This window comes from Melanerpes formicivorus, unplaced genomic scaffold (assembly GCF_026170545.1).
Source record: "Melanerpes formicivorus ecotype bairdi unplaced genomic scaffold, bMelFor1.0.p_v2 SCAF_12, whole genome shotgun sequence".
Lineage (NCBI taxonomy): Eukaryota > Metazoa > Chordata > Aves > Piciformes > Picidae > Melanerpes > Melanerpes formicivorus.
The window spans coordinates 4,156,512-4,177,193 of record NW_027142364.1 but is presented as its reverse complement, the minus strand read 5'-3'; the positions used below and the strand labels follow the sequence as shown (position 1 = coordinate 4,177,193).

General features: G+C 40.2%; 2 protein-coding genes across 2 annotated transcripts in view; both read left to right on the top strand.

Moving 5' to 3' along the window:
* The first annotated feature begins 1,500 nt into the window (after positions 1 to 1,500).
* On the top strand, positions 1,501 to 4,296 carry LOC137444670 (uro-adherence factor A-like). The gene has a single exon (XM_068145681.1). The coding sequence runs from the start codon at positions 1,501 to 1,503 to the stop codon at positions 4,294 to 4,296; it is 2,796 nt and encodes a 931-aa protein (XP_068001782.1).
* An 8-nt stretch (positions 4,297 to 4,304) lies between these two features.
* The window catches only part of SPATA16 (spermatogenesis associated 16), an 87,165-nt gene continuing 70,787 nt past the window's right edge, over positions 4,305 to 20,682 (top strand). The window contains exons 1-2 of the mRNA XM_068145680.1: positions 4,305 to 6,446; positions 20,249 to 20,394. Of these exons, the coding sequence (XP_068001781.1) occupies positions 4,305 to 6,446; positions 20,249 to 20,394 (2,288 nt within the window). The remainder of the gene's footprint in view (positions 6,447 to 20,248; positions 20,395 to 20,682) is intronic.

Here is a 20,682-nt window from a genome sequence, read left to right as displayed (position 1 = left end):
ATTGCTCAGCACATTGCTGGAAGAATTCTGCTGAAATTACCTTAAATCACACAATTATCCCCTCACCTCTTGCTCCTTCTTTTACAGTTGTAGAAGGAGGAATAAGTTTCTCCACAGGCAGTTCTGCTACAGTAAAGTTTTCAGCCTGAGGATTGTGAACAAACATCAAAATCAACAAGTTCCCTGATTCAGGGCTGGAGACAGTCCTGGCTTAGCCAGAGGAGGGGACAAAACATGACAAAGATTTGAAAGATTTACACTAAAATTCAGTATTGATGTGGCCTAAAATGCCTTTGCCTCCTCCCTTTACCCCTTTGTATAATTTTCTGCCCACTGCCTAATGTCCGTTGCTGTAACCAGTAAAGGTTCACTGCAATAAACATTCCATCAGCATCTAGGACACCTTCTGGCAGCTTTTACCAGCACAGTAACACATACTGTAAGGTCCTCAATAAAACTCAACAAGTCACTTATCGTTTCAAACCTGTTGCTGGCTGAACAGAAACACATTCATCATGTATCTTTCCTTTGTACAGTCTGTACCTGTAGCCAAGTACATTAAACTGGTGCTAAATGGAGGTCTATTGAACAATAACACAAGGTTAAAGGCCGAGTACTTATGCTTAACAAACCATTCTGAAAGATGACCATCATTAAACTACTTACAATTAAACTTTTTAGAATTGATGGAAAAACTGAGAATTACCTGTGCCTTCCACCTTTTCACTCTGGAGTCAGCAGAGGCAGATGAAAGTCAACATTTGCTTTGACTCTGAGCACAATTATGAGTTTAAAATGCAGGTCATGTCACCTTCCCTATTGTACTGGAACTGATGTTGAGAAGAGGTTTATGGACCTAATTCTGCACCTTGTTATGCCAGTCTGGATCTGCTACAGGTTCCCCAAACTGAAAACTAGGCTGTTAATTACTAGGGGAGGGTTGCTTCTGAGTAGCAGCACTTCAGTATACTTTGCAGACAGTTTAGGAAGAAATGGCTTTGAACTCAAATTCCCAGCTGAAGCTGGGACTCCACTTGGAGCTCTTGCTACTCTGTAATAAAAATCTGCCTGCTTTTTAATACCCCCCACCCCTGATGGCAGTTCCTGTGCTTACCAGCTCTCAAAAATCAGGCCATGATGTTTTTTCTACACCCTGCAACAACACACAATGCAAGTCAAATAGTCACAGAGGTGTGGTTGGGTTTTTCCTTTTTTATTAAAAGCCAGCTTTTTCCTCTCTCGTTGCAGGTGTAAGAGCCTAGTACACTGGCATTGCTTAACATAAACAAACAGCCATGACCAAGAACTACCAAAAATATTTAAGGGGCTTTAAAATTTACACAGGAAAGAGTAATTACAGCAAGTCTGATAATTACTAACTATTGAAGAGCTTTCTCTCAGCACTGTGTCCACAATCTGCATGCTTATTCTGGGCATTGCACAGTAGGAGTATTCTTAATTTTCTCTGTTTTTTCCTAGGGTGCTTTCTTTGTTCAAGTGATGGCAGCAATATGGAAATATAAACTCAGAGTTGGTAGAGTAGACATAGATGAAAAAACACTTGAGAATAGAGAAAAAACAGCATCAGAGACGGGCAATGAGTCTATCCCAACACATCTGCCTCATACTTCCATACTGCACCCACAGATTGGAGCAGCAGAAAATAAGGAGAGCATGGAAATGGCAGAGAAGAGGACAAATGAAAGAGGTGACAATAACAGACAAATAAGGACAAAGAGTGATGACACAGTCCAAGTGAGTCGTAAACGGAAATTAGACAACAATGAAACTCCAACTGAGAAAAAGGTAAAAAAGCTAAACACTGGCAATGAGTCCATCCCAATACCTGGATCTCATACTCCAATACTTCATCCTGGGGGTGAAGCACCAGAAAACAAGGAGAGAATAAAAATGGCAGAGAAAAGGAGAACAAATCAGAGTGACGATGCAGTCAAAGGGAGTCCTAAACAGAAATTAGAAAACAATGAAAAAACAGATGAGAAAATAGAAAACACTACATCAGAGACTGGCAATGAGTCCATCTCAGCACTTCTGTCTCATACTCTCATACTTAACCCTAGAGGTGACACATCAGACAATGAGGAGATAATAAAAATGTCAGAGACAAAAAGGACAAATGAAAGAGATGACAATGATGTAAACACATTAGGTCATAATTTTGAATTAGAAAACAATGAAAAACCAGATGAGAAGAGTAGCAATGAGTCCACCCCAAACCCTCCATCTAACACTTTCATATTCATAAAAGAGGAACCTGAGTTAAGAGAAATGTCAGAGGAAAAGGCAACAAGCGAAAGCAGTGATGATGATGACACGACTATAGCAAATCTTCCATGTGAATTACTAAATGATAAAAATACGGCTGAACATGGAGAAATCACTACATCAGAGAGTGATAATGAGGCCATCCCAAAATCTCTCTCTCATACTCCCATACTTTCCCCTGGAAGTGGAGCAGCAGAAAACAAGGAGGTAGCAGAGAAAATGAGCCCCAGTGAAAGTGATGAGGATGCACTCTTAATAAGTCTTACAGGGGAATTACAAAACTGTAAGAAAACAGATAAGGGAAGAGAAAACACTACATCAGAGAGTGATAATGAGTCTATCCCAACATCACTTTCTCATACTCCCATACTTTCTCCTGGGTGTGGAGAAGGAGAAAACAAGGAGGTAGCAGAGAAAACGAGCACCAGTGAAAGTGATGAGGAGGTAGGCATACCAAGTCATAGATGGGAATTACCAAAACCCAAAAAGCCAGCTAAGCAAAAAGAAATCACTACATCAGAGAGTGATAATGAGTCTATCCCAACATCTCTTTCTCAAACTCCCACACTTTCCCCTGGATGTGGAGCAGCAGAAAACAAGGAGGTAGCAGAGAAAATGAGTCCCAGTGAAAGTGATGAGGATGCACTCTTAATAAGTCTTACATGGGAATTACAAAACTATAAGAAAACAGATAAGGAAAAGGAAAACACTACAGCAGAGAGTGATAATGAGTCCATCCCAACATCTCTTTCTCATACTCCCATACCTTCTCCTGGAAGTGGAGCAGCAGAAAACAAGGAGGTAGCAGAGAAAACGAGCCCCAGTGAAAGTGATGAGGATGAAATCATAGTAAGTCATAGATGGGAATTACCGGAAAACAAAAAACCAGCTAAGGAAAAAGAAAACACTACAGCAGAGATGGGCAATGAGTCTATCCGAACACATCTGCCTCATACCTCCATACTGCACCAACAGATTGGAGCAGCAGAAAATAAGGAGAGCATGGAAATGGCAGAGAAGAGGACAAATGAAAGAGGTGACAATGACAGACAAATGAGGACAAAGCAGAGTGATGACACAGTCCAAGTGAGTCGTAAACGGAAATTAGACAACAATGAAACTCCAACTGAGAAAAAGGTACAAAAGTTAAACGCTGGCAAGGAGTCCATCCCACCACCTGTGTCTCATACTCCAATACTTTCCCCTGGAAGTGGAGAAGCAGAAAACAAGGAGATGGCAGAGAAAAAGAGGACAAATGAAATAGATGACAATGATGTAAACACATTAGGTCATAATTTTGAATTAGAAAACAATGAAAAACCGGATGAGAAGAGTAGCAATGAGGCCATCCCAAACCCTCCATCTAACACTTTCATATTCATGAAAGGGGAACCTCAGTTAAGAGAAATGTCAGAGGAAAAGGCAACAAGCGAAAGCAGTGATGATGATGACATGACTATAGCAAATCTTCCATGTGAATTACTAAACAATAAAAACATAGCTGAACAGGAAAAAATCACTACATTAGAGAGTGACAATGAGTCCATCCCACCATCTCTTTCACATACTCCCATACCTTGCCCTGGAAGTGGAGCAGCAGAAAACAAGGAGGTAGCAGAGAAAATGAGCAGCACTGAAAGTGATGAGGATGTAATCTTAGTAAGGGTTACATGGGAATTACAAAACTACAAAAATCCAGCTAAGGAAAAAGAAAACACTACAGCAGAGAGTGATAATGAGTCCATCCCAACATCTCCTTCTCCTACTCCCATACTTTCTCCTGGGTGTGGAGCAGCAGAAAACAAGGAAATGGCAGAGACAACGAGCACCAGTGAAAGTGATGAAGATGTAGGCATAGTAAGTCATAGATGGGAATTACCAAGAACCAAAAAGCCAGATAAGGAAAAGAAATCACTACATCAGAGAGTGATAATGAGTCCATCCCACCATCTCTTTCACATACTCCCATACTTTCCCCTGGAAGTGGAGCAGCAGAAAACAAGGAGGTAGTAGAGAAAATGAGCCCCAGTGAAAGTGATGAGGATGTAAACTTAGTAAGTGTTACATGGGAATTACAAAACCATAAAAATCCAGCTAAGGAAAAAGAAAACTCTACAGCAGAGATGGGCAATGAGTCCATCCCGACATCTTCTCATACTCCCATACTTACCCCTGGATGTGGAGCAGCAGAAAACAAGGAGATGCCAGGGAAAACGAGCCCCAGTGAAAATGATGAGGATGTAGGCATAGTAAATAATAGATGGGAATTACAAAACTATAAGAAAACAGCCAAGGAAAGAGAAAACACTACATCAGAGAGTGATAATGAGTCTATCCCAACATCTCTTTCTCATACTCCCATACTTTCCCCTGGACGTGGAGCAGCAGAAAACAAGGAGGTAGTAGAGAAAACGAGCCCCAGTGAAAGTGATGAAGATGTAGGCATAGTAAGTCATAGATGGGAATTACCAAAAAACAAAAATACAGCTAAGGAAAAAGAAATCACTACATCAGAGAGTGATAATGAGTCCATCCCACCATCTCTTTCTCACACTCCCATACTTTCCCCTGGATGTGGAGCAGCAGAAAACAAGGCGATAGCAGAGAAAATGAACCCCAGTGAAAGTGATGATGATGTAATCATAGTAAGTCATAGATGGGAATTACAAAACTATAAAAATCCAGCTAAGGAAAAAGGAAACACTACAGCAGAAACTGATACTGAGTCCATCCCACCATCTCTTTCTCATATTCCCATACTTCCCCCTGGAAGTGGAGCAGCAGAAAACACGGAGGTAGCAGAGAAAACAAGCCCCACTGAAAGTGATGATGATGTAATCATAGTAAGTCATAGATGGGAATTACAAAACTATGAAAATCCAGCTAACAAAAAAGAAAACACTACAGCAGAGAGGGATAATGAGTCCATCCCAACACCTCTGTCTCATAATATCACATTCCCCCTTAGGGGTGGAGCACCAGTACCTAAGGAGAGTATACAAATGGCAGAGAAAAAGGGAACAAATCAGAGTAACGATGTAGTCAAAACACGTCCTAAAACAAAATCAGAAAACACTGAAACACCAACTAAGAAAAAAGAAAAAATGTTGGAGACTGTCAAAGAGTTCATTCCAACACCTCTCTCTCATACTCCCATACTCCACCCTGGGGGTGGAGCAGCAGAAAATAAGGAAACCTTAAAAATGGCAGAGAAAAAGAGGACAAATCAGAGTAATGATGTGCACAAAGCAAGTCGTAAACGGAAATCAGGAAACAATGAAACACCACCTAAGAAAAAATTGGTGGAGAGTGTCATAGAGTTCTTTCCTACACCTCTCCCTCATACTGCCATATGCCGCCCCAGTGGTGCAGCAAAAAATAAGGAAAGCTTAAAAATGGCAGAGAAAAAGAGGACAAATCACAGTGGTGATGTGGACAAAGCAAGTCGTAAACGGAAATTGGAAAACAATGAAACACCAACTAAGAAAAGAGAAAAAACATTAGAGACTGTCCAAGAGTTCTTTCCAACACCTCTCCCTCATACTTCCATATGCCACCCCAGGGGTGCAGCAAAAAATAAGGAAACCTTAAAAATGGCAGAGAAAAAGAGGTCAAATCACAGTGGTGATGTGGACAAAGCAAGTCGTAAATGGAAATCAGAAAACAATGAAACACCAACTAAGAAAAAAGAAGAAACCTCAGAGATTGTCAAGGGATCCTACCCAACACCTCCATCTCATACTCCCTTACTTAGCTCTAGAGGTGACGCAGCAGAAAACAAGGCACAGATAAAGAGATCAAATCAGAGCAACGATGTAGTCAAAGCAAGTTGTAAAGAGACATTGGAAAACAATGAAAAACCAGCTGAGAAAAGTGATTCCAACTTAGCACAGCTGTCTCATAACCTACGGTGCATCGAAAAGAGGTTGGTCTACACTGATGAGGAGGACATTTCCCTCGAGTTTGCTGAGGCTATGCTGTCTACCAGCACACAATCAGCATGTTGTGACTCTGGAAAAGCCGGTCCTTCACCGGCACCGCATGGCCGCACTTTGCCCCGCATTAGCATACAGTTTAAGCTAGCCATCAACCAAGCCCGTGCTTGCTACGGACACAGAAACTATGCAGGAGCCATGGAGCACCGTTCAACAGCTTTGAAGGTATGAGATTAACAAAGTACAATCACCATGGCAAAGTAAATGAAAGGCTGTCATTGTACTGACTAGATATAATAATACCAAAGGGAGCAAGAAGCACAAACCTGGGATGGGGATGGTTTCATGAGATGCAATTTCACACAAAACCTGAAAATTGAGAACCATAAATAAATCATAGCAGGAAGGGGGTACCAGACTGAACATAAAAAGAGAAAAAAAGAATCCCAGGTGATTCTGCAGTTTTCTCCAGATCTTCACCTGTATTTATGTATGGGGGGAATTTAAGTCCCATACAGTGAAAACAAACTAACAAAACCCCCACAAACAGAAAAGGCAAAACCTCCCCCAAAACCCAACCAAACAAAAAAATCCCACAACTCTGGTTTGTTTGTTCATTTAATCCCAGTTCTACCAGAGACAAATGATATCTCAATTATCAGGGGAGGTTCCCACTCTACCCCAGCTGTCCATGCACTACTGGACGAAGTGTTTAATCCTTTGATTAAACAGAAGGTCCGGTTCAGTGTCCTTTTTTTCTTTCCCCACAGCATTTCCAACATGCACTCTGTTTCCCTTCTTTTCTCTAAAGTCAAAAGACAGCCACTGGATTTGTGTAGAAACCCTTTCATTTCTGTGTGAGAAAGCACAGGTTCAGTAGTGGGTAACCGCCTCCTGGACACAGATGTCTTTCTCTCCAGTAGCTGAGAGTCCAAAAGCTGTGTTTTTGTGGAAGGAAAGAATTCTTGCCTGCCTCAGATACTACAGAAATAACATGACCTTGGCTATGATCTTTGAAACTAATCTGTGATTTTCATTACTTCCTGCCTTTAAGTGCTCAAACTTGAGCTGTCTTAAACAGACCTTTTCTTCAATAAGCAGATATTTCTCTGTTTTCAAAAGCAGAGGCCTTTCCAGATTCAGGCTGAGCACCCCCCAAAAAGAGTTATCTAAAGACCTCTGACATTTTAGAAAGCCTTGAGTTTTATCAGTGTACTGCAAGAAAAGAGTAAAAGAGGGAGTTCCTAGCACTTTGGCACGGTTGCAATTAATTTCACAGGAGGAGAGAAGAAAAAGGAGGTGTAGGAAACCCCAGCAGGTAGGTCACAGTTATATCCACCAGCCTCCTGTTTCCTGGAAGCCAGAGCTAGCAGCATTTACAGTAAAACTGATTGTTCAAAGTTGTATCATTATTCCCAGATTTCTCTAGTGCTGCTAATCTCAGTTAATTATATTGGAAATCCCTTGTATTATGACCATGTAATTCATAATGTGCCAGTAGAAGTCATGGTTCATCATAATCACATAATGGGCAAGGACTTAGACGTAATCAGATTTTAGTTACCCTGTCGTGTTTCCATAATGCTGCTGTACAACCAGCATAAGCACAAAAAAGCACCACTTATTTAAACATTTTATCAGATGGATGTACAGTATCTTTCTCCCTCTTTATTTAAACAACGTAAGATAACAAAAATTGGATTACAATTGCTGGGAACTGACTATGATAAACTGTTTGCTTGTGTGCAGAATGAAATTTAATAATGGCATCAGGCTCTCTGTTTCTAGTAATGTTAAATCTGTTAAATAGTTAAATTCTACAGACAAAGGCTGCTTTCAAAGAGGTAGCATTAGGGCATTTTGAAAACAGTGTCTCCAAGAGTATAGCTGTCTTATAGACCTTGAAAGACGCCCTGTATCCCCACAACTAACCCAAACACTAACATTTGCTGTGCAGATGAGGGATTGACTTTTTCCATGATACATGATGCTAAAAAGATGCTTGCTGCAAAGATTTTAAAAGCCAGCATCTGCTGCTCAAATCAAGTTTCAAAAGGAGAGACACTTTCCACTTCACAGAAATACGGCCTGTGATTAGAATAGAGGACTTGCAAGCTAGGCTCTCTGGGCTCTCCCTGTCTACTCTGACCTCAATCACTTCAACTATGCACTTGACATCCTGAAAAAGGGTCCAGCTATACTTGGTTTCAGGGCTGTAATGCCAAACTTAACTCAAAAACATTTGTAAAGCACTAGAGGTTTGCAGCTGACAAGGAGATAACCTCTTCCTACTCCTTTTTCCCTCTACAATATTGAAGGGATTTTATTTTAAAACAATAAATATTATAGCACTGAGTGAGTAAGATTAGAAAGTGCCATTCTCTTTAGGCTTTTTTTCTCCCCCTACATTCAGGAACGAGGCTTGATGGGGACAAAAACACTTGTCACCTGAAAGGAAAAGAGTGCTTGTCTCCTAAAAGGAAGTGGAAAAGCTAGCTAATAGACATCCTAGTGAAAGAATAAATAGACATTAAATAATTCCTTTTCGGGTTTGTGGGCAGAGTGCTTGGGAAATCACAGAATTGTAGAGCTGGGGCTCCTCAGCAGAAGCAAAAACCAGAATAGCCCTGAAAGACACTTCTGTACTCCATGACTAAAAATCTGCAGGAAGTAGGACTTCTCACCTATATTAGCAAGCTGACACAAAGTTTTTCCACATCTTCTATGCTGCAAAATAGCCCATAAATTTGTTTTGGTATCCTTATTTGACACGAAGAGCCACTAACTACCCTATGCTTTCTGTACTTGCAACCTCTTAGCTTGCCTCTTTTCAGTCTCCTCTAAATGAAATTAATTCAATCCTCTCAGTATTTTCTCTTGGGTCATGTTTTCTAAACCTCTCTATTCTTTTTGTTGCTTTTCTTTGGATCATTTCCAATTTGTCTCTGCTCAGATATAGGCAAATTTGAGATGGTGCAGAGAAAAGCAGAAAACTTAAGCTGCTGAGATTGGAACCCTGGCTGTTTTGCCCACAGCTTTTTGAGAGCTCAAAGATCAGGAAACTCAAAGTCATGGTTTCTAGTGTAAAATGTTTACAGATATTTTTTTCAGATTTAAGGAAATCAAACCTTTAGTCTGATATTACACCACTTTGAGTTAGACACTCTGATCCAGAAAAGTGTGTGCACAGCACTGGATGTGAACAGTACCACTAAAGTTAGTGCTACCTTACACGTTGTAAATATCATACACTACTTGGCTCTACTCGAAGCAAAAAATGTCTTTTCTAGATCCATCCACATATTCAGGTTGTATTCTTTAGATCATGTTTTTCAGGTATGCAAGTAACAGGCAATTATGAAAGCCTAGCACCAAAGTGATTGAACTTGACAACAACCATGAAAAAAGGGAGAATTATACAGAAAGTAAAAGTGAAATGTTTGTTTAATTTAGAGACTTTTCTATGTTAGGCAGCATGCTGCTGATTACTGCAGACATCAGGAAAAGGATTGGTGGCTTCTTGCTATTTCTGCACTGTTTAGCTACCATTATATTAATCAGGAGGGACTTAGCATTAGTCAGCTGCCTTGTAGTCGGCCAAAATAATGCTGCTTTAGAGAATTCTTGCCATTAGAGCTTGAGAATTAATTCATTTCTGTTGCTAGTGAGGAGAAAAGATGAAGAAATTGGGGCAACAATCTTCACTCTTCTACCTCCAACTCAATAATACAGTGAATTATATATACTACATTGAGAAACTCTACATTTCCCTAAATTTCTGGCAGCCAGCTGTTAAAATGTAAGGAAATAAGACTTCACATCTGGACGGGGAAATGAAGGGTATGAGAAATCACTTTTTAGCATAAAACCTCAGTGGGAACCATATACATGTATCTATAAAATAATCTCTAGCCAGTTATTAACAGCTTAGCTAAGAAATAACATTAAACCTTCATGAGGATCCAAAGATCTTGTCTCAAACTAATCTCTTAATATCAGAGAGCATGAAAGACTTGAGAAACATCGGCCTCTTTAAAACCTGCAACATTTAAATTTTCAGCCCCTGTTCTTCTGAAAATAATCCTCCCCTGTGATTAAAAAATAAATGAGAAAGGTTGATGACTGCTGTGCACAGAAAGAAGTCCACAGTATCTCAGCACACAGCTTTCGGTGTAGAATATCTGAGAGACAGGAAATGGATCCCACGTGTGAGGTGAAGGCCTCAAACAGAGCGTGATTAATTCACCAGTGTGCTGTTGTGGTGCCTTCCACAAGCTGGAATATCTCCATTTTCTACAGATGGCTATTATGGGCACCATTCCTATGGCAGGGAGATAAACACTAGTGCCATTTTATATTTTTTTTCACACCTTGAGTTTTTAGATTAACCTTTCCTGTGGCTCATTGCTTTGTGATTCATTACTTGCAGAGAAGGCTTTGTCAAGACCATACTCCCTCTTCCAAGCAACAGTATCTGCAAACAGCTAGGATCTGTGAAGTGGCTGTGGCACCAGTGCCTTGTGGACATAATTACATACCAGTATTGAGTGAGACAGCGTGGTTCAACCAAACCTCCAGCAATTTCATAATATGAGAAGCACAAAAAACTTAAGTGGAGAGAGGTTCATCTTAAGTAGTCTGTCCCCTGGTAGAGTACATTAAAAAAGTGCAGGCAGCTTTCTTAGCGGCATTGCTGCAAGAGCAGTCCTGGGAGCACCACAGGATTAGGATCTCTGGATGCGCTCCCTATTGTAAACACTGAATCGGTGCAAGGTGCTGCAAAAAGACTGGACTGCCCTTCCTCCCTCCTCCACCATTTTCTCTCTTTGTAGGTGGTTGAGGGACAAGGTGCCATCATTATACAACAATGTGTAACCCCCTTGCTTCTAAGGGTATGGACAATGGAATTCCTGGGCACCCACTGAAACAAAAGGGGTAGACAGAAGGATTTCATAGTTTTCCCTATCCCCTCTCACCAAGAGGAGCAGTGCAAGGACTAGACACATTTTAATACCATGGAAGTCCTCAAGGGAGAGCATGTGAAAGGCTAAAAAAACAAAAATCAGACTCATAAATTATCTATCCTTACCATCAGAACAGGTCTTCTAGAAACTTCCTGGGAGCACACAACATCTTTTGCAGACAACATCAAAGTTGACAGTCATTGATCTCCCAAAGCCCGAGTATGAGATGCTGACTCCACTCTAGAAATATTCTTTTCACCTCTAATAAAAAAGTAGTTTCCTAAATACAGCCCACTCAGTTAACTTGCTTTATTAAAAAAAAAAAAGGCAAAAAAGAAAAAAAGAAAAGCCCTGATCATCAGCAGGTTTTTTCTCTCCCTAGAGTCCCATCACTGTATTTTTAGGCTTCAAAGCCAAGAAATTGAGTTTTGGTTCCCTACTGATACTTACTGTCTTTTATGGCTGCAGAAGATTTTAGATCAGGAATGTGAAGTTTAGAGTTGGCTTAAATCTGGCTTGTGGGGTAGAGTGGGAATCTGTCAGAATGATCCACTTGGACATGCTCCCATTTTTGGATCACTGAATTTAAATCTATTGATCTCCCAGACATTTCCAGCATGCCCATCACTAGGAAATAGAGCTGGGGAACTGCAGAGATTCATGCCCTTGTTCTTCTTACCTGAACTGCTGTTATGTATCTGGCTCATAAAATACTTTTTTCCTACATTTTGCCCATAAACCATTAGATTTCCTTTTGCAAGAGCAAAATCCCAACTTCAGCAAGGACAGGCCGTATCCTCCAATCTTTTTGGAGCCAAAGCAGTAGTCAATTTCTAATTAATTCTAATTGGCTTCCTCATATTCTATTAAATTATTACCTGGAGGTGCCAGGTGCTCAAAAGCACCAAATATTTTCTCTATATTTTGTAAATGTTAAGCAGTATATTTGATTAAAAATAATAACCCACCACTTGTCACTTACAATCAAAAGCCCCGTTGACCTAAACATGTACAAACCACATCTTGAACCATCACTGAGGAATGGAGAGAAGGTCCATGCAGTAGATACCTCAATAGCTAACACAAGAAAAATAGACTCCTGATCAACAGTCAACATCATGCTTGGTTTGGGGCATGTCAATGCTGTCTGGAGATATAAAGGCCTCCTCCATGAGCTGTGTAGCTAAAAAAACTTTAGGTGTTTAAACCCCACAGCTTTACTGCAGTAGTAGTAAAGACAATGTAGTTAAGGTACATTTAACTGTGAAAGTTTCATGTCCTCAGAACTGTAGCTGATGGGATTCAATGGAATCCCCCAAAGAGATGAAAGATAGATTTTCTCATTGTAGGCATGGTGATACCCAATGGCAGATAAACACAAAGGTGCAATGCTGCCTTGCCTCTTGGTGTAAAACTACCTTAGAGCCCATCTTGACGTGGAGTTTTGTCTTCAGTTTCTATGGCATTTCTGTGGTCAGGGCCCTAAGAAATTGGAGGTATTTATCCTCCCAGCTGCCATCTACTCCTGGAAGGTGTTATACAAGAACAGGGAGGGCAGAGCCATTTGTGTTTAATTTGTGGCTCTGGGCACTTCCTGGCCAGAGCCAACGCAGCGCAAAAGTGCAACGGACAATCAGCTTAATTTATAGCAAGGAAATTAGATGTTAGGAAAAGGTTCAAACATCAAAAGCAGCTAATGCAGGCAAGTGGTGGTCAGAGAAGGTTTGCTGTTAAAGTATTTTCTATCTGAAATGTCTTTAAATCAGGCTGCTGCATACCAACATAGACTGCAGGGGTAAGAGAGGGAGAAGCAGGCTGAAGTGGGCACCAAATTGGAAACTGTTCATGGACTGATTTGAAAGTAACTTTATCCATGAGGACAGTTTAGAGAAAATGTGTTATTAAAGTACTTTATTTCCATTTAGAGATTCACACAGGCATACACAGACAGTAGGTGGTGACAGCTGCTACCAGAACCATTTGTTATCTTACTCCTATTCAGCTTTTGACAGTGCAAAATGAATATAAATGCTGAAAAGCTTTACAGAGGTGAACCAAACAATAAAAAGTAGGGGAGAATGAATTCTGGTTAGGTTACTTTAGGGAAGAGCTCTACTTCTGTTTATTCCTGAGGCATAGATATATGCTGTGTTTCTAATGCTGACAATAGTGTTGAGAGGATTCTTGGTAGAGTTTGCCACATCCACACCATCCTGAGAGGGGAGAGATGGCCTTGCAGCTAACTTTAATGCCATCTATAGAAATGGCATGTAAATAAGGCTTCAGCAAATTATTGCTTTTCCCTAATAATCCTGTCCATCAAAATGGGAGTGAACCTTTCCCACAGTTTGCCTTAATAAAAGTGCTGGTGAGATAGCTCGTATTTGGACTTAGCAGTAGCGAATCTCTTGGCATCAAAAGGATTATATTAGTTGGCCTGAAATTATATTGCTTTTTCCAAGCAATCATGACAGCTCTCAAAATCTTGCTACAATATAGTCACATCACACCAGCTGACAGTTGCCTCCAAAAACCCATTCATTTTGGCCAGCTCCTCCTGCAAACACTATCAACATACTGAGGCTCCTGCTTCAAAGTGCAATAGGCATTTCAAACTACAATCCTATGAGGAGGAGGTACTGGTATCAGTTTTGACTTTTGTCTGATTGTTTGGTTATCACATGGAATATTTACACCATTCTCAGTTTGGTTTGATTTTGGAGGGACTCAAGAGTGGAGGACTGACAAATTTTGTATTACAAAGGCAATCTATAAAGGAGATTTCAGTACATTGTCCAGAATATAGAGTTCCTCAGAAACTATGGCAGGATATTGATTCCACAATATATGTTTCATCAGAAAGCTTTGGGGCTGGCTGGGTGGGGTTTTTTTTTTTTGGCTTCTGTGACAACTCCTCTCACCCTGGCAGTACTGATAATGGGGGCACTCCATAAAACAGGGTTGGTAATGAGAGGCACAGATTTATAGTGCAGCACACAGATTTAGCTGAAGTCAGACAGCTGATACTTTCCGAAAACCTCTGTTCCCGATTTAATGTTTTCTAAGCAAATTATTTACAACGAGAAAGACTCCTAAGTTTGCAGTGGAGGGAGGTAAAGCCTTTATCTGAAGTTGGGCCAATAAACAGGAATGACTTAGGTTTAGGAGTGCTGCAGGAAGCATCGTTAGCTTCTGTGGGAGGGAAAGATTCACGTCAAGTTTATTTTTATAAAGCAGCATCCACCTAGAAATCAGCACAAACTAAAATGCTATGTCCTCTGAATTTGGTGGGCCACTTGTAATCTCACTTTTGCAGAGAGCTCCAATCTCCAAAAAAGGCCAGAACAGTGATAGATATGTAAAACCTGTCAGCCTCCAGGGAGCATAAAACTTGGGTTTGAACCTCTCTACTCTTCTGCCCTACCAGTAACCAAATCCTTTCCACATACCTATGGTTCCTGCAAAAAGGCTCATTGTAGGCAAAGAAGGAATTTTAGCCTAGACATAGACAGATTTTAAGATAAACTCATTGAGAAATGTGGGGAGAGCAAGCTCAATCCCACCCCACGGTAAGGGCATGCAGCCTGGTAAGTTCATCTGGTAAAAAGTCAATACTCCCCAGATTCAATGTTTTTTGGCAAGCACTGGCTTTCAGAATAGAAATAAGGATAATTTCTTGTAAGTTAGCATATCTGAGGTATATCTGGCTCTCAGTCAGTACTGTGTAACCAATAATATGCCCAAGATAGCAAATATGCCCTGCATACACATTACTATTACAGAACCCAGTGCTAACACTGCAGAGAGAAGCTAACATGCCAAAAATATCATATGTACGTATTATTTGACTTATCCACTGCAGAGCACATTGCAGGAAGCCTAGTAAAATTTAGTTCTTACCTGACATCTGCCTTCATATTTAGTAGGGAATTATGTATCTTCAATATGTTTTCTAGCAAGTTATTTACACAAATCTCATTAGCCATAAAGACAGGGGGCTTATATACAGTTCCTGCACTGCTGACTGAAACTGCGTACCAGGATGTCAGTATGACTTTGAATAGAAGCTGGAAAGTTATGCTGCATGAAATCATATCGAGAGAAAATCTTCTTTTATTCTCCATACTGACTTTTTTTCCCTCTTCACCGAGACAAACCCACCATTAAATGGCTCTTTGTTGCACTGTTCTCCTGCAGTATTTTTGACAGTGCCTAATAGCTGCAAGGACTGGATTACAGTGCAATATACAAAGAGCAGTTTGCTTTCAGCCCTGTGTGAGGCTTGCTACCAAGTTTGAAAGTTATTTTCAGTAGTAGCCTTCCTTAGCAGACATTTTCTGGGATGCAGTTAGTATTCAACTTGTCAGGTACCTGATGTGCAATGCAGTGACACTATGAGGCTGATTACTTGGATGGCTTGGTTAGGACTGTTGACTAGTTATATGAAAAGGTGCTACTAAATATCTCTTGCCTTTTCAGGTCTGTCCCTCTGATTAGCCACTTTAAAATAACTAACTAAATAACTCCAGCTTAAAACCACAAAGTTGTCTTTAAACCAGAGAGGTAGGATTCAATATCACTCTGCTGACAAACACCACAACAAATAATAAAAGAAGAAACAAAGCAATCATCTCCAGCAAGGCTAGCAGGTGCTCTAGTCAAACTAACTCTTCAACCCCTTCAGCCAGGCAGAGAATAGCGTGTGTGATCCTATGGAACTTGCCAAAGAATCTCATTGCCACACACTATCTGACCAAATTTACTTATTTTGCCTAAGATAAATTTGCTATCTATGTCCACACATGTAGAGAGATACCTCTTGAGCATCTTCTTCGAGGCAAACCATATTCCTGAATTTAATGTACACCAAACCTCTGCCAGTGATCAGCAAACTCTTACCATGGCCAGTTTCTCACACCTGAACCTTGTTTTCAGTGAAAACAGTGACAACATACAGATCACCAGAGCTCAGATTTGATCCTTCCAGCTTACACACATACTAACTAGGAGCTACCTTAAGGATCAGCATTTCCACTGGTCTTTTACCAAAGCCAGGAAGAGTTTGGGAAGCATCTTTCCTTCCCTTTTTTATTAGCTACTGCCTAGGAGGTCTTTACTCATAAAATTTCCTTGCTTGCTACTGCCAAAATTTAAGCCCTAGTACTGCAACAAGATCTATGCTGAGTTCACAGTGTCACAGACTTGTTCTGTGACCTTTGACAGAGTACTTTATCACAAGCATATATACAACTGGGGTTTCAGCAGTATATTTACAAGGTCCTATATGTTTAATTCCTTAGATTTCCTTTCTGTACATGATAACTCTTTGACTGGGATAACTCAGCAGTCCACAAAAGGATGCATGTATACAACCTGCATGATGGCCTCCAGTTCTACCAAAAGGCCCTATGAAAAAATAAATATCCTTTGGCAAGCTTTTTTTTAAAAAGAAATATTACTTCTGGGAAAATACTCCTTTCCACTGACAGGAGTATTCCCAGCTAGACTAGGTCTGAAAGTAAAAAAATAAAATAAACAAATAGATTAGATTTGCTAGCTATGGTAAAGGACATAAAATGGTATACTGCAGGTTTTTAAGCTCAGATTGGCTGTAAACTTCAAATGTTTAAGTTGTTTGCTTCAATCTTGCCTGTAATATATTGGCAAGATTTCAGCAGACCAAAAGCTCTGTCTTAAGACATACCCCCAGATATCCCAGTTTGGAATTCCAATAAAATTCTGTAAGATAGCTCTGGGAAAAGAAACCCTCAGTGGTACAAAATGCAACTGCCTTATATTTGAATGTCCTTGTGACAAGACCTTAAGGTATTGAGAGAAGTCAGATGGAGGTGCTTTTACCTTTTACTTCAAGCGTTCCAAAACCACCAACAGCCTTTTGATCTTCAAAGGTTGTGTTATTGGACTGCAGAAAGCTTGGTTCTCCTATGTGAAACATGAAAATTGCAAACAATTCTCCTCCCTGCTCATTATGCCTGTGCATGGCACAGCCTTTCTTCCTTCCCTTACTCTCAGTCCAGCAGGGTTTCCCAAACTTACTACGATCTGTAGCTACAGAGGCTTCTTTGGATCCCTAGGAAATGTTCCTTTTTCTCATCACCTTTGAAACTCAGATGTGAGACTTTCTACAACTCTTCTCCACATCCTCACCTGTGCTGCAAAATCTCAGCTCACTGTCTCCTTCCTGCCTAATTCCTCCCCTAGGATCTTCCACAAATCAGCTTGCTCAGGTGCTTTCTGGCACAGTCTTTGCCTCACCCTCGAAAACCACTGTCAGACTCAATATTCAGTGGTAGATAGGACAACACAAGGAAATAGTCCTTTCCCTGCTGCATAGCCAAGTTCTTTTAGGAGAAAGGCCAGCAAAATACAGTTAAGGGTGATGAAATGGACACAGAAGGTATCATCTCCATCAGAGCTGCCAAGGCAGTTCACCCAACAGAGGTATTTTGTGGTAGTGACCATACTGCTGCCAGAAAAATCCCTTTTACCAGTGACTACAATTAACTCCACATCTCACTAATGCCAGACACCAGGGCTATTTGGAACGGTCCTAACTTCTTTGCTTAGTACAGAAGGAGTTGTTTCTGCACAATTAAACTGAATCTTGCTTTTGGTGCACCATGATGTTGTTTGTACAGAGTTAGTGTAGAAGTGTTTAGTCTCAAACAAAATCTTAATCCACTGCAGAAATGCTACACAAAAATCAGGAGAGAGGTTGGGATGCAATAAACACATAACCCAGATGGCACAGGCACATCCTTTTAAACTAGTACTCTGATTTTGCGAGATTAAAGATCAAGTTATTTTTCGTTTCTTTGAACTCTTACTCTGAGATATCTAAGACCTGGCAGAATCCAATCTTCACTGTACTTAAACATCTTTTCTGAATCCTTATCTGTTCAGGTGTGGTTTACAGAGGCTCACATCTTGGTTTTTGTCAGAGATAACAGAGGGGTTACGCAGGTCCAAACATAACTCTTTGTATCAGTAGTAAGACTCAAGGAAACTCTGAATTGCAGCACTTTATAGTGAAGGGATCCTTAAATGATTCTTCTCTTCTCACAATCATTCAAGAACTTGAAAGTCCAAGGAGTAGCCTCAAATCTCTCATTCCCATAAATTTAACAGAGGTCACAGCATGGCCAATTCAGCTGAAAAGTGTTATTACAGAAAAACTTGATGATACATTTATGTTCACTGATGTGAACATAATTCTCTGGGTCTTTTAGCCACATAGAGCATGCCTTATCCACAGAGACACTTCAGCAGACATATACAGTACCACGAGCAAAGTTAGAAGTGATGAATTCTCTGATTTATAACTTCTACTGATAACAAGATGATAGAAAATCTTAAATGTATGGGTGTTATTATATACACTGTGTAACTTTACTCAGCAGAGAAGGGTTGTGAAAAGGAAAAAAAATATTTCTCATGCCTGAACTAGGGGGACACTTCTTTGAATGACCCTTGTTGCCTGTAAGGAATTGAGCTGACCTCTAACCAGTGCACAAAAACATTGAAGATAGGGCTAGCTTTGGAGGTGCTAAGTGTGGATGTGGGTCTGTAATCCTTCTTGCTTTTAAGGATCACACACGGGAAGAAAGATATATATAGAGAGAGAGACAAGAGCTTTTTTTTCTTGACAGATTTAATCTTCTAAAGACATCTCAAAATGCTGAGTTGACAGTGCGCCTCCTATATAAAAAACACTTAGGTAGGCACAAGAAACTGCTATAACTAAACTCATTAGTGACAAGGAGCTAGACAAACGAGCCAGATCCTTCTCCTTCCATTTTCTTTGGTGGCCAGCAACACTGGACACAGTAAGAGTCACATGGTTATAACCCATTTAAAACAGAGGCTGCGTTAATCCACAATAGGCTGCAGTTGTGTGTCAGTGCTGTACCAGCCCTCAGCACTGATCTCAATGTGAATCAGGAGCTTAAGCACACAGCCTAGATAAATATTAATTTATTAATCTTCATTAGAAATCTGCCTTTCTAGCTGATTCACAGTGAAGTCACTTAGTCAGATGAAATCACTGCACACTAAACATCCTGTTAGGGATGTTTAGCCAAGTAAAAGACATTCAATTGCATTTTCATTAGTAGCAGTATATGGTTATTGTCCTTAAAGACAAGGCTCTTAGACTTAATCTATTTGTTTACAGTTGTATCTAATTGCTTACAGTTGAGTTTTCCTAAGAACTGGAAGCTCTTTTTCACTACACTTTGGTAGTACAAGATCAGGTTGCCTGCAGATAAATCAAAAGATTTGAGGATTGAAGGTGGTCCTGCCCAGTACTGGAGCTCTGTCAATACCAAGGACTCTCCAAAACTTCAAGGAGTTGTGGGTTATCTAATTCTAATGATGCACATTATGAGATAGAATGCTATTTAATGAGAAAGTCACTGGCTGTGAAGATCAGCAGGCAATTTATCTATCAGGAAGAAAGTATTTTTTTTAGATAGAAAACATGATGTTTCTCTATGTTAAATTCTATACAGCTCAAAGACATGGGAAAGCTTGTTGATCTTATCCTTTTTATTTCCTATACCAGTTTTCTGGAAGGACAAGTCCCATTAAATGAGGAGAAGAGTTTCTGGTGTCCTTGCCTTGTGTCACTCTCTGCTGTCCTACCTGTGGGACAAGGGCAGCAGAGCCTGCAGCAGAATTCACCACTGGCTCACTAAAATAAGTAAATAGCTGTCTGAGACTCCTCCTTCAACCATGGTCTCAGCCAGCCACAGATTTGGGGAGCCTGGAGTTGAGCCTTTACCTTTGAAAATGGGGAAAAGTAGTTCCATTCCTAACAGTGGTTTTTACATTTTAGCTTATTATCTGCTCTCTTGGCTACCCCTTCTGGGGAGATGACACTGCACTTTATCTAATGATCACATGCATCTGTGGTGCTAGTTAAAGTCAGGGAATATTTTACTTAGAAGTCAGTTTTCTCCATTTATCAGTTACAAAACACATTTCTATCTAACAAAAGGTGTAATATAACAGTAGTAAATTAGATTTTTGTTTCTTGTACAGCTTTGCAGTAATGGTACTTCTGTAGAAAATCCCTTGGAGGCATCTGCAGATGATATTTCCAGCATTGCCAGTTTTATTGAGACAAAGCTCGCAATGTGCTGCTTAAAAATGAAGAGGCCTAGTGATGCTCTGACTCATGCACACGGGTAAGAATAAATATTGATTAGATACATTTCTAAGACTGAGATAACAAAAATTAAACAAAAACTATGAAAAATCTTGTGCAGGAAGGATCAGTCTAACATTGAGTTACAATAGCCACCTATGCATTTACTGCTTGCATAACTCAGTAGGTAAGGATGCACAGGTAAGTCACAGACATAGTTCAGAGCACCCTTAAGATTGAAGCCAGACAAATATAAACATGCTCAGCCTTATGCAACAGTAATGATATTAGAAGCTCTTGATCTTTTTTCAAGCCAGATTAGGTCAGG

What these genes read in the sequence shown, in the direction of transcription:
- LOC137444670 (XM_068145681.1), top strand. Translation starts at nt 1,501, where the DNA reads ATGGCAGCAATATGGAAATATAAACTCAGAGTTGGTAGAGTAGACATA.